This window comes from Pseudochaenichthys georgianus, chromosome 22 (genome assembly GCF_902827115.2).
Source record: "Pseudochaenichthys georgianus chromosome 22, fPseGeo1.2, whole genome shotgun sequence".
NCBI classification, from domain to species: domain Eukaryota; kingdom Metazoa; phylum Chordata; class Actinopteri; order Perciformes; family Channichthyidae; genus Pseudochaenichthys; species Pseudochaenichthys georgianus.
In genome coordinates this window covers 14,823,300-14,837,816 of record NC_047524.1, presented here as the reverse complement: position 1 = coordinate 14,837,816, position 14,517 = coordinate 14,823,300, and the positions used below count along the sequence as shown (strand labels likewise).

The 14,517-nt window shown below is 41.9% G+C and overlaps 1 protein-coding gene across 1 annotated transcript; it reads right to left on the bottom strand.

Annotated features, from left to right (window-relative positions):
• Nucleotides 1-750: 750 nt before the first annotated feature.
• On the bottom strand, nucleotides 751-11,656 carry pkdccb (protein kinase domain containing, cytoplasmic b). The gene is made up of 7 exons (XM_034112119.2): nucleotides 10,884-11,656; nucleotides 10,153-10,284; nucleotides 6,800-7,071; nucleotides 6,429-6,508; nucleotides 6,010-6,117; nucleotides 2,627-2,803; nucleotides 751-1,774 (listed from the first exon to the last, which is right to left on the bottom strand). The coding sequence occupies exons 1-7, from the start codon at nucleotides 11,478-11,480 to the stop codon at nucleotides 1,668-1,670; spliced, it is 1,473 nt and encodes a 490-aa protein (XP_033968010.1). The 5' UTR covers nucleotides 11,481-11,656; the 3' UTR covers nucleotides 751-1,667.
• Nucleotides 11,657-14,517: the final 2,861 nt, after the last annotated feature.

Here is a 14,517-nt window from a genome sequence, read left to right as displayed (position 1 = left end):
TAAACAGCAACAGGAAATATATAATGGGTGGGGGATGCCGTATCATTGAAGTCTGGCTCATATCAGGTCATCACTGGTATTTGGTCTGCTCTTTCTCTCCCACCAGATTCTGTTGCTGCAACAAGTCCTGACTTTACAAATCCTTCAACCTGCCACCCTGCCCTTATCTCAACCTCACCCGGCTCCTCCTGGCAGGCACAGATGGCAAGCCCATTCGTGTGCTAACCACAGATTGGGCTCTGATTGTCCTGATGACTGTCTTTGTCTTACAGTAATGCCCCCTCTCTCAACATGAGAAAGGGACGGTAAGTAAGCTAATTTGCATGTATTAATTAAGCCTCATAATGAGCTCAGCATGACGGGGCATTTGAATGCATTCCTCTGGTATTGTGCAAACTCTGCGGAGCTCTGTAGGTTTGCAGTCTCACCCATTCAGATGGGAGACAGATTGTAGATGTGGGGGCACGCGAGCAGATAAAGGATTTAAAACACACAAAACCAGGTCAGTATACACATGCAAGTTTCACCTCCCCCGCTGACACACACACACACACACACACACACACACACACACACACACACACACACACACACACACACACACACACACACACACACACACACACACACACACACACACACACACACACACACACACACACACACACACACACACACACACACACACACACACACACACACACACACACACACACACACACACACACACCGAAATAAACAGACTGTTAGTTAAAAGGTAGACTAAATGTATTAAAAATGCAAATGAACACAACAGCAAAAAGTAGAAACAATACATGTATATAATTACAAAATTGTAAAACTGTACAATTACAATAAGTGAAGTATAAAAGAAAGTGAATCATTTTTCATTGAAAATAAAAGTATCACCCACAAGGTGCACGTAAGCTATAATGCACAATCATGTAAGAACAATTACATTTCATTCGATCACATAAATATTTATGAACTAAGCAATATAAACTAGGTTTAAAGAAGTATGTAAAAGACAGACTGATCTGGAATGGTCATTTGCTCATTGTTGATGTGGAAATGCTTACATGGTTGTTGCCATCTCATACCACAGCGCAGCTAAGCAGGGAACCATGAAAAACAGCCGCAACCTCAGCGCATTAACATCAAAGTGTATTTGTATAAGAGCTTGTTTTCTTTTCTCGTCCTCAGGCTTCAAACACTGAGCTGCAGCCGCTGTTCTTATTACCTCTTTGGCTTAAAAATCCTACTATGGGGACCCGGCCTCACAACGAAAGCCAACACACATGGCAAATATAGGTAGAACAACAAAACATGTCGAGTGCACAAGGCTCTCCCTCCTTAATTGTACCTGAAGGGAAATCCCTTTAAATAGTTGGCAGAGGCAGTGAGCTGGCAGGCAGATCAAACAGTCACTGAGCAGAAGCCCTATAAATACATCACATTCACTTGCCTCACTTCAAACGCCTCTTCAGCCCGGCCTCTATACGCTCCTCCTGCAAACCCAGAGAGCCGAGCAGCCTTCATCATGTTCACAAGGAGGAACACAGTTCTCATCTTAAGCGCAATGTTTCGCTAGTTATTTCTCATCCCACTTTTATCATCCCACTCTGTGGCTGCACTGAAACAGGAATGTTCTGTTTTTGTTCCTCGCGTCACACTATGGAGGTTTCAGGAGCTTTGGTTTTCTTCACATACACCTCTGATGTCCCATCGGGCACCAGATGACTGAAGCTGCTCCTGAAAGAGGCCAGGAGGCGACCTGCACAGCACGGAAACAAAGAAAAGAGGCATGTTAAACACATCTGCAACATCAATAAAGTAACAGGTCTTGACTTGAGTTCCTTTAACAGAACATTTAAAGGCTTCATCAGATTAAAAGAGCTGCCGCTGAATATGTTTACTCAGCAGTCTTAGGCCCCGGCCACACGAGGACGAAAACGGCTAAATGCATAGGATTAACGCAAACGCAAAAAAGCTTCCGTCCACACGCAATATTCACCGGATAGTGTCTGTCCACACGAGACCGCTCCGTTTAGCTCCAACCGCTGGAGAAGCTGCAGTACATATGCAGGAGCCTGTACGTGGCGCTGTAACTTCCTCCACAAAAGCAGCGAAGAAGCATGGTTGTCATGGTTCGCCTTCTGTTTATTCTCCGCGGTGGGGGCGAGGGAACCGGGCAGAGTTTTTCGCCAGTCAACGTGTATTAAAGTTTAAATCTTCCGGACAAAATTATAAAAGTGCCGGTCAAAGGTCTTCTTTGTTATTTATTGAGCTTTAAAACAAATGAATAACGAATCTATATAATATAATTTAGTGCAGTCGTTTAGTGCCGTATTCGGTCGTCCTCGTGTAGCCGAACGGTCTATATGACACTAAACAGTAAGGCAAACGACCGTTTTCGTCCTCGTGTGGCCGGGGCCTTAGTCAGAAGTGATTTTGTGGGTAATTATACATGCTTATTATTATAGAGTAATTTGTGTGTTTGGATGATTTAGTTCATGTAATGACTTTCCACATTAAAGTGAGCTGGAACACATGTGTAACTAGCAAAAAGTGACACAAAAAACATCTCAAAACAGAATAAAAGAAGTTTCTCAGTGGCTTTACTAACCTGTCCATGTCTTCTGCCCCGTCAGAGTGAAGCTGTTGCACTGAGAGTGGGAGTTGCAGATGAACGCTGCCTCTCTGGCGCTGTGGACGGACAGCAGGCAGCCCTGCTGGCTGTAGGACGGCCAGCAGCGATACTCCGTGTCCCCCGAGGTCCCCATGCCTCGCATCACGGTGTAATCTAACCACAGAGGAAAAGATGCCACTTCAACACATGAGGCTACTGAAAGATTTCCAAGTGCTCTCCAAGGATAAGATTCAAGTTGAATCATTCCTTCGGGGAAACCGATACTGTGCAGCATCAAATGAAGAGAAGACAGATAAGATCATGAAAAAGAACCACAAAAAACAGGTTGAAGGTGAAAATACAGCATATTACACTTTGTCATGTAACTACAGAGCTCTCACTGACTCAGGATAACTAATATGGTTATGATTGACAGGTTAAAAAGCTAAAACATAAATTCATTTATATTCACTTGTTTTTTTTAAAGTAAAATGTGAAATCAGTAACAACAGAAGGATGTGTTTTTTGTAATAAAAGAAAGGATGTGTTTCACCATGATAAAAAAATACTATAAAGAAGTGATGTAAAACGTATTGTCTATATAATCTGTATCTGTATAAATCCCTTTTGTACGGAAGAGGATTAGGGCCACATGATTTTTTTTTTGGGAGGATTTGAAAAAAAATGGGTTTTTTTGTTCTTATTTTATTTTTATTTATTCTTAATTCTTACTTTTTTCAAATCCTCCCAAAAAAAAAATCATGTGGCCCTAATCCTCTTCCGTACTTTTGTGAGGGCAAAAAAAAACAATAAAAAGTTGGTATATATGTACATATAGAGGTGTTTAGTTATAATTTTAAACCTCTTAAAGCCCTGAGATGTGCCTCAAAATATGTTCCGTCTGATGCATATGCAAGCAGCTTCACATGTTCATCTTAAATTATAGCTGCCATTTTCTTTTCATTTTCACATGCACAAAAGAAAAAGAAGAAATTCTTCAAAACTGAGAAGCTTGAACCATAAAACCCTTGTAATTTTTGTTTGAATAAAGCTTACGGTAAAATAGTTTTGCATTATACATATTAATGGCCATAACCTTGTGCGCCTATTACGGCCTTTGTAAAAATCTGACTTTTCTCCACACTGAAAAATCACTTCACTCCACCTTCCTCCTGCCTAACATTTGCGTAACATTCATCATTATAACTCTTTCAGTCAGACTTCTTGTGGATCTGGCCTTAAATCATCGGCTACACATTAGCAGGAGAAAGAAGCATATATCTCTCTCTCTCTCTCTCTCTCTCTCTCACCAGAAGAGGACAAAAGCCGAGTCTGTGAGTCTGTACGAAGTAGGCACCTCGTTACAAACTGTTAACCTTCCTAAATGGCAGGAGCCAGTGTGAGTGTGCATGAGGGTATTGTTAAGAGGAAAGGGACACGAGGATCTGCCTTCTGGGTTTGAGCAAAGGGAACAAGGAGAAGGAGTGTTTCGAGGATCCTTCTCAGGGGAGCAAAAAGAGGCCTGTTGGGCAGCTATAGGGTGGCAGGCCTCAGCTGTCGAGGAGACAGAGACGTATGAATATAAGCTCTTTGTGTTTAGGATGAAGGACGGGAACACAGCTTTGCAGTGAAAGTAATGCGAAGAATTTATTCATGAATGTCAGGACCTAAATGAATTCACTCCTTGCCTTTTTCACACAACTAAATTCATACTTTTAATTAAATACATCTTGACCAGATTTTGTTCTCCTCCATCAAATCACAAATGATCTCAGCTGTGGAGAAGCTACATTCACATTACCAATGAGTCTCCATCTGTCAGCAATTTCAAATTAGGACTTGATGTGAGTCTTCTCACACATGCACACACTTGCGATGAGATGTGTTGCTATTTGGCTTGTTTTATCAAGCTTCGCTGGTTCTTTGGCTGCAATTCTGTTTTTTTTCTCTCCCAGAAGAGACATATTAATGAGCCAATGTGTTTTTAACACAAAATTGCAACATCCTTGCTTCTCTCTTCTGGTTGTTTATTCCAATAGCGCAACAGTTTGACATTTTGGGAACATCAATGTTTGCCACTAAGGGAGAGTTACATTAGAAAAAGAATAGCAATCACATGTCTGTATGAGTCTGTATGAATAAGAAGGAAGCTAACGCTAGTAGCTAGGCTAAGAACAAAGAGTCCGTCTAACTGTATCAAAGTCCACCTAATTCCACTTTTAAGGAATAATAACGACTTTGGAGAAAGTATTTCAACAAAAAAATTATTTGTCAACTCACAAACTAGCTTTTTAGCAGATACTTTGAATTTTGCATAGAGCCAGTCTAGCTAATAGCAACCGTTTTCTGTCCTTGAGATAAGTTAGCTGCATATTACATACTACATTAGATACTGTTAGGAGTTGTATAAATGTTCTCATCTAACTTTTAGGAATGCAGTAAATATGTGTAGGCCTATTTGCCAATATATTGAACTATGAATAAAACTCTACCAAGCTAAATTACGCTAAACTAGGTTATACTGAAGTGAATTTAAGATGTTAACAGAACACCTCTGTTTTATATATCGCACACACTCATTTTTTGGAGTCTTATCACACACACTTCGTAGCAGCAGGGTTGACTCATGGCACCTCCTTGTTAAGCTAGAACATTCCCTCCTGGTGTCAGCCTCAGCGCCCAGGCCTCTTTACTCTGAATCTGTGATTAAATTCACAAAGCGCTGCTATATAAACAGTCCAGCATCTGGGGGGACGGAAAATCTCACCACAGGAACGCAGCCAGTCATTCTGTTATTAATATTTCATAGAGCTGAGAGGAGCGGCAGGAGGGGGGCCGCAGTGAAGTGAGTGGAGGGAGTTGAAGAGAAGAAAAGTGAAGGACTTTCAGTGCTAATACTGAAAGCATACCAGTACGACTTAAAGTGTATAAAGAAAGTGCTTTGTGTGAATATTCTGAAAGTATGTTAACTACTCGTTCAATCCAAAGATGCAAAAGTTGGACAAAAAGTGTATCAAAACAATCGACTATCCTGAAAGGCTGAACAGAATAATTCGATGTAATCCTAGCACTGTTTTTTTAAATGAACGCTGACTGCGCTTTCTGAGCCAGAGACATGCAGGATTAATCCCGCTTTGTTGGTCTTGTGCTCTCATTCCAGCTGCCTAATAAACCTGTCAAAACAGCCAGAGCGGCAGAACAACCCCCCCTTCATTTTTCTAAAGATACAAAATGAAAACAGAGGTATAGACTGTCTGAGTTTTCCCTAAAATGGGGGGGATAAAAAGAGCCAAGCATTCTCTCCAAGAAGAAAGGAAAAGGGTCTACAAGAGGGCCCACTGTACTTTATAAAAAGCAGGCTTCATTCCACGAGCTCTTACCTCTGATTATTGATGGAGGAAGGTTGTCCAGGTGCAGGCCAGACTTATAGAGCAGGAGGATGTGTTCAAAGGCCTCCAGCGTATGATTGATGTCAGCTTTTAGCTCCCCTGGGCACACAAGATGCATTCAAATCTGATAAAATGTCTAACTGACTACATGCTTATTGTCATACTATCCAATATGAATGATTTGTTTCCCCTTCACTATGTGTTTCCTGTCTTATCCGAGTTGTGTGATCTCAACAGATTACAAATGGTTTTCACTACCTTGTAACATGTCATGAAGCATCTTGTCAAGCTCATTCAAAAGAAGCACTTATACTGAGACATGTCATTACACGACTGCAATAATGGAATGATTTGCTTTCTGATCTTCAATAGTGAGCGTCCTGTCATGTCAAGACGTCTCTCATCCTCACCTGTGGAGTTCATGATGTGGTCTACCAGGTGTGTAAAGCCAGGCGGGGCCTGGTGAGGCAGCAGGTAGGTGAAGAAATACCTAAGGCCAGGCAAAGACAACTCAGTCAGACAGACGGACAGACAGACAAGCCCCATCACATAGCACAGAACATGACATGTCTCACACCAGTGTTAAAACAAACAGTCCATAAAGCTGTCTGTTTTTAAAACAGAAAAGACTCCTTATTTTCCACTAAAAACTACCAATTTATTTACCACACCTCCTTCATCAAACCTCACATTTCCAGCTGTATGTCTTCACCAAGACAACGATATTTAAACACCCATCCATCACAAGTCTATTATGTCGTAAACGTGTCACTTTTCTTACCTATAGGCGTTGTAAATGTTCCTCTTCTCGTTCAAGCCCTCACACACTCCCTTAGCCGAGCACGGCAGAGTGAAATTTCTATGTGGAAACTGAAGGGTGCAGTCTGCGTGTGTCTGACAGGAGGTCTCCTCGGCGCTGGCGTCGTCCAGGTCGGTGAGCTTCAGCTCCCCGGACACGGTGACAAACTGCCGGGGCTGAAAGTCCAGCAGAGCCACGGAGCCAAGGGGAGACTGGGACAGGAAGTGGAGGAGCCGAACCAGGTCCAGACACACCTGAGGAGGATTAAAATGAGATGGATGACTAGTTGTTTATGTGCACAGTAACATGCAAAGGCCAAAAATGTAGTCATCTCATACGCTACGATTGGATTGGTAGGGTTTGCTCATATTTTAGTGTTGTGTAATGGTTATTTTTAGTTTTGTTGTTAGTTTAGACACAAAAAACTGTTTACTAGAAGGAAAAACACATCAGTAATTATAATGGAAAACCTGAAATTAGGGATTTTTTAATGTTGCATTTATGCTTTAAATAAAGACTATTATTTGATGAAAAAGAAAAAACTCAAGGTAATCAATAACTAAAACAATTGTTACTTTCAGCCCTACTTGTAGCCCTGTTTTAGTTTTTGTACTTCAACAGAAATGACTGGATTACAGGCTTCCCTCCAATTTAGTGCCACTTGTTGTCAAATAAAATCCTTTAATAAAATGCTCGGATACCCAAAATAGTTCATGGTGGTCAAGCTGAACACGGCAAAAAAAGGTTAACCATTGGACAATGTAATTAAGTTTACTATATTGCTAAAAATGGTGAAACATAAAAACTCTCAAAAAAAACATTGCGTTATTCTCTTTTAAGACATTTCTGCAGCCACATTTGCAAGCCATTTCCTGAGACTGCTTTTATAGTACTCTTTAAATCCTACAATAAAACGGAAAAAGAAAATAAGTAGACTACTAAGGGCAACATAAAGGCATTAGCCACGCACTGACAGAGCATGAAATGATTTTGTCACACTACAAACATAGCTGCAGTGTAAGTTAATGCTCGGGGTCTCTTGGACGTCACTTTGTGCGATCGAAGAACTGTAATAACAGGCTGGCTGAAACCGAACACCCCTGGATTACTGAAGCCAGCGCAGATGCAATGTAGCTGAAAGAGGCCGTGCAGCTCCAGGGGGGTATTATGAACGGCTATTTGGGTGATGTAGCAAAATGAGGCCCATAGTTGGGATGATACTTGCAGACCGTGCTGTTACTTTTGCTAATCCGAAAAACAAAGCATGCACGACCCGGCATCCATTCTTTCCTTTCTCTGTTTATTTTGGGTAAATATCATATTTACTCACGTGGAAAGGCATGTAGGTCCCCGTTCCCTGTGTACATGTATGCAAACTACTTTTTTTGTTTTTTTATGTTCACATTTATGTACAACATGAAAAGAAAGGCTTAGAACTGTTAACATCTACATCTCAGTATGCTTTTTTATGTTTTACCCTTCTCCTTCTTGGTCCTGATCTGTTTACCTGATTTTCATGTTGGTTGTTTTTATTTCTCGTTTTATTTTTAAATATTTTTTTCTCTCTAAGCTTTATAGCAGGGGTGGGGAACCTTTTTCCTCTCAAGGGCCATTTCAATTTTTTCAACATCCTCCGAGGGCCGTACAAATTATTGACCTCTGCTTAAAAATCACAGCCCATTCATTTGGCCTTTCTTTCATGCTGTGCAGAGAAAAAGCAACCTCTTAATCCAGATATCTTACCATGACTCGCGCATGCATGCACGAGCACGGTGTGGTATGACCACCAAACAGAAAGATATGGACACAAGATGTGTGCAAATGTATTTAGTTTCCTATCCATGTGGACATGATTTAAGTGGGGAGGGTGGGGGGGGAACCTAACCTCCTCTAGGGGGGTCCGGGGGGCATGCTCCCCCGGAAAGATTTTTTTTTCTTAAATGTTGAAGTTAAAAGCATCAATCTGGTGCACTTTGAGAGCAAAATGAAGAGATCTATGGAAACATCTTTCAACACCCATATGAAACGGAACTGTAAGCAGATTTACTTTTTCTTTATGGATATTTTACAAATCACTCTCCTTTCAAAATGTATTCTTGTTTATTAATAACAACTTTTGTTTACTGTCATATAGTATTTTATACCCGTTTACTTTATTCTCTTGTTTTTTGATAACTATAATGTTCATATAAAGATGTTCCTTTACCTCACTGGTTGGAGAACAAGCTTCTTATATTCGTTAGCATAGCTAGCTAACCAGATGCTAATAACAAAGTTATTGACTGTCTGATCAGTATGACAGATGAACAGATCGCGACTGGGCAACTAAGACACAGCCACGCAAAAACTGCAGCATGTGTACGGATTTATGGGTACTGCAATTTTTGAAGTCCCGGAGCGGCGTTCTGGTGCTCTCCGTCAGAACTGCACCCCAGTCAGACTAGACATATACCACGTGATGACACGTTAGGCTCGTGTTGTGTTCAGGGTCCATGACCGTTGCCAGGAAAAACAGGCACTCACTTGTTTAATTATTTTGCGGTCTAGATTTCTTTAATTTTTTCCATGTGTTTATAAATTACCTCGAGGGCCATACCAAATGGTCTCGCGGGCCGTATACGGGCCGGAGGCCGGAGGTTCCCCACCCCTGCTTTATAGTATAATGGCACTTCTATTGTTTACTGTCGGAGACCGATTTCTATGTACTCATAATGTATCTTTGCATTCTAATTTTCCTTTTTTTTGTTGTGTTTATAAAACTAAAATCTCTCTTTTAACACACCCATGCACAAACACACACTCGGATCCCTGGAGTGTAAATTCAACCTCTGTTGACTCCAACTGTGAGCATACCTGTGATGGGGGTTGACCAAAACTCTCTCTCTCGGTGTGTGTGTGTGTGTGTGTGTGTGTGTGTGTGTGTGTGTGTGTGTGTGTGTGTGTGTGTGTGTGTGTGTGTGTGTGTGTGTGTGTGTGTGTGTGTGTGTGTGTGTGTGTGTGTGTGTGCGCGCGCGCGTGTGTGTGTGTGTGTGTGTGTGTATGACATGACATGACATGACATTCCTAGCCTGCAGTGGATTAACTCCAGCACCCATCTCCATTCCAGGCAGGGCCTGATCAAATACACTGAGGGACAGATGTCAGACCTTCAGGAGTTTCAAATGTCTGCCTTCCTCATCTCTCAACCTCCGCCTCTACTGCCAAGAGGAGCGAGAGCCTGCACATCCATAACGTTTAAAATATGTGGCAGAGTTTCAACTTCCCCCGTTCGCAGTGTAGTGAAAAAGATAAATGACAAGACCATGCGCATCGAACAGCTGAAAGCCGGATCTTACCCGGAATCTGTCCTCCCAGGGGCTCTGGAGCAGCTGGATCATCTGGAGAGGATTCCCCTGCTCCAGGATGACTGTGACTTTCCCCCCCTCTCCTCCTCTTCCTCCAGCATCTCCTGCACAGTGACCTTTGAGCTGCGGAAGTGAAGAGTAACTGTAAGTTAGTCACAGTGAAAGAGAAAAAAAGTGTTCTGCCTTTTCATATTAGTCTAGAGGGGAATGTGCTCTGTACTTTAACTTAATCGACTCATGAGCTGTTGGACACACCGCTGTCACACGGCTGCTGGAGTAACAAACTTGTCCGTTTAATTCAAACTAGGTCTAAATTGGGCTGTAATGGCTTGAGTGAATAAACTCTGTGGGGGTTTCAGATGCAACCAGGGATAGAGAGAGGGGACAGAGGCACATTGTCTGCTCTTGCCAAACTGGACCCAGAGGTCAGAAGAGGGTCAGTGAATTTAATTTAATTACATGGGAAGGTTTCTGCAGAGCCAGTGTGGCCTTTCATCCAGCTGTGTGAGACAAAGGGAAATTTGAGAAGGAATATGGAAAATCTTAATATTCCAGCCTTAGCACCAGTGTTTAATAGTGACCAGAAGTCTCTAATGCATTACAATGTATTGTCTATAACGTTTATTTGATATATAGACAGAAGTCTTAAATATTCAAGTGGGGAAAAAAACGTTTTTTTCCTTAAATGTAAGCACATAAGGCAGACAGAGGGAGCAGTTTACCTTGATGACGTTAGGATGCTGCAGCCTCTGCAACAGGACTATTTCTTTCTTCAACTTGTAAGAAACAAGTTCACGGCACCCTCGAGGGTCTTTAAAATCCTCCACACATTTTCCCATGTCGATCCCCTGCTCATTGACGAGTTTTAACGCAACAGGCTGACCTCCGGCCAGATTTACTTTGACAACCAGCTTAGTGTATCCAGACCCGAGGACCTCCACCGCCTGCATGTCTACCAGAGACTGGCAATCCATTTCATCCATATGCGCTTTCCTGGAGCCATGCGTGATCTCATTCCAGAGACTGTAACCCATAGGGGAGTCTTGTGTTTGATCACGTTGGTAAAAACTTTCCCAGGTTTCCTCACCATCAAGTAAAAGCAGCGGAATGATTTCTTTGCGCCTCTGGTTGAGTTGGTAAATCAACGCCCCGCGGAGCGACGCGAACTCCTCCTCATCACCAGCAACAGTTGCATTGGAAAAGTGATATATTCCTGCTCCAAACTGCTGCACGCTGCTAATCAAGAGTGACACCAAAATAGAAAGAACCACGAAAGCCAGGAGGGCTGCCGCGCGTAAAGAGTGACCCATCCCGGGCATTTCCCTCCCGTGGCACTGCTACTGCTGCTGGAGAGACGCACGGCCGCAGGCTCGGACCTCCGCTCAGCTCAGAGTGAAAGGGCTGCTGACTTCTCTGCTGCAGGAGTGATCAGCTCCTCGTTTCCATCTCCCCGGGAACTCCCTCTAGAGGTGTGTCCTGTCCGCTCGTAATTTTACACCCGCTGAACAACCTCGCAGGAGAGCTCGACCTCATGTTGTCACTCAATCCGCGTGTCATAGCGCCTTTACGCAGCTGGTTTTACAACAGCAATCAGACTTTCGTCCGCAGAGCATGAAGAAATGCAGCGGCCATTCATATTGTACATTTTTTATTTGACTCAGACACACACAAAAAAACTAAAATTAAAAAGAGTTAACATTTTAACAATTAAACTTTGATTGCAAGTATGTTTTATAATTTTTTTTCAATTCACTATGCTTTGTTGGTATGAATGTATAAGTAAAATATGAATTAAAGGTGGGGTAGGTAAGTTTGAGAAACCGGCTCGAGATCGCTAGAATTTGAAAATACACAACCGGAGAAAATCTGCCACTTCCTTATAGAGCCCCTCCTCCAACACACACGAACGCGCACATGACCAATGAGGGCACGAGATAAGTTTGCGTCCCGATGGAAGGCTGACAGGCAGGTAGGCCAACCAATCCGTTTAGCCGGGCCGGCTAAACGGATTGGTTGTACTTTTTACAGTATTACCGCTTCTACAGATGAATTTTTTTTATGGATTTTTTGTCAAAGCACTTAAGATATTCATTGCTATCGGGATGTTAAGAGCATTCCATGGAATATAACAAAAAGTGTATCACGAGCAGGTTTCTGAAACTTACCTACCCCACGTTTAAGTAATGTTGACATTATTAAGAAAAATAACAATTTCATAAAATCAAGGAAATATCAGGTTCATTTAAACTATAAGCTTATTTTAGCCTTAAAGTGATGTTAAAAATAAAACACCATACATCCAAACATTTCTTTTGATTATTGGATAGACAAAGGAGATTGGAGTACTGCTGTCACTATTACAATATGTCCAACAGGTGGCAGCAAAACACCTTTTGTCTTCAATCACAAACAACCACTGACGAGATTGTTTTTATCACTGATCAGAACCATTATAGTAACTTAAAACTCACACAGTACCCTGCTCTTTGCCTCCATACAGTTCCACTTTTTCAATTTCCTGTCATTATTCTTCCAACTGTGTTTGTTTCACAGATCTTGAGGCTGCACTGAAGCTGTAATGGAGCGTTTCCCTTCGCATCAGAGATCTGCCACAGGAAATTACCATGGCTGTCACCTCAGAACCAGCCAGAAGCCACCCCCCTCTCTTCAGCCTCTCATTATATGTGTATGTGTGTGTGTTTCCCAGTACGTGCCTGTCAGGCTTTGGTTATGTGTTATTTGGAAGATTTTTTTCTTGAGTGTATGTGTGGCAGCTCAACAGTGTAAGTTAATCAGTGTCTGGAGTCAACAAGGCATTATGTCAGCTGCAAGACAGGCTGCTCAGAAGCCTCCCTGCCAACCATCAACACAGCAGCCTTGTTGAATCCAAGCACAACAGTGCACAAAACAAACTTGAGAATGGAGATCACAAAGAAAGTCTATCTAGGAAGTCCACTTATAGCCCTTTCAGTGCTTTCAGCTGCAGGCTTTAAACATGAAGTCTAAAAATCTCTCCAACTCAGATTCTGACTGATTCCCTCTCTCATATCAACTCTAAGTCAGTCGTCTCATTTCACCATTAATCAGTTTTGAATCAATCAGCCAATCACGACTCACTGAAGCACATAATTGATACAAATAAAGATATCCCAGACTTTCTCACATCCTACTTTTTCAGATCTTTGCCTTTATTCCAATAAATCTATTTCCTTTTTACTTTCCTCTGAGGTGGCCCCTTAGACACGAGGGCTCTGTGCCATGATTCATATTTATAACCAGAGCCAGACCAGCGGCCGCCTCATTAGTGCAAGGTCTACTGTGTCACACTTTCTCCTTTCTTTTGTGCCGGTCAGCTGTGACTCTCACTTCTCTTCCGAAAAAACCCCAAAAGGCAAAGACATTTTGCTTTTCTTTTCCTTTCTTTTATATTTTTATCTCTCCTCTTATCTTCCTTATTTAAGAGCTACATTGTCATTCATCATTGAGTAATGACTGCAGGCTTACCACAGGTAATATATTATGATGAATGATTGGCTATATGCTTCTACAGAGTATACTACTTTTTGAATAAGACACCTTTATGAAGAGTTATGGTTTAAACTTGGTTCATTGATGGGTTTTGTTCTCGGTTTATTAGGCACCGTAAGAACATTAAGAACCGTGTGAAAATGTTCTTTTTTAACTTTCTTATTTGGTAAAGATACAGTAAGGATGATTTAGTCTGCAGCTTGAAGCCTTAATGAATCAATATTAGGGTGGTTTAATCCATCCAGTCTGCAATTGTACTTGGTTTTGATAGGGTACTTGCTTTCAGTGGCCAGTCAAAGGGATTTTACAAAATCTTGCAACCCAAAAGCTGTTCTGAAGAGTTTGGCTAATCTATAAAGCAGTTAAAAAACACAACTGGTAAATCCCATGGTATATATATATATTCAATAAAATGTCTCAGGATTTGATAGCTGGGTGCATTTTTATTTTCATATTGATTGACGTTGACAATAATAAATAGCCAACCTTAATTCACCTAATCAGCACTGACAATATAAATCTGTTGCACATTCATATTATTCATGATCCACAGCTTGACATCCAAATTGAATGATCGTTTTAATTGAACACAGCACCACTGTCTGTGCATCTTCCCCACATACATTAAGCAGCATCTGTAGCTCATGTCCGAGCCAATTAAGCCGACACTAACACACACTATCCGTCACCCTGAGCTCCAGCACCGCGGCCGGTTGGACCAGGCAGCGGCCTCAGCATCACCGCGGCTCCGCCAATCAGCGCGCAGCTCGGGGCAGATTAACCCAAACAGCCCCGGTGCTGCTCCGTAGTATCAGCCTCAGAAAAAAG

What these genes read in the sequence shown, in the direction of transcription:
- pkdccb (XM_034112119.2), bottom strand. Translation starts at nt 11,480, where the DNA reads ATGCCCGGGATGGGTCACTCTTTACGCGCGGCAGCCCTCCTGGCTTTC. An exon ending in CCTGGGAGGACAGATTCCGG is followed by an intron (nt 7,072 to 10,152) that starts GTAAGATCCGGC and finishes AATCCTCCTCAG; the next exon opens with GTGTGTCTGGACCTGGTTCG. An exon ending in TCCTCCATCAATAATCAGAG is followed by an intron (nt 2,804 to 6,009) that starts GTAAGAGCTCGT and finishes CTCTGTGGTTAG; the next exon opens with ATTACACCGTGATGCGAGGC.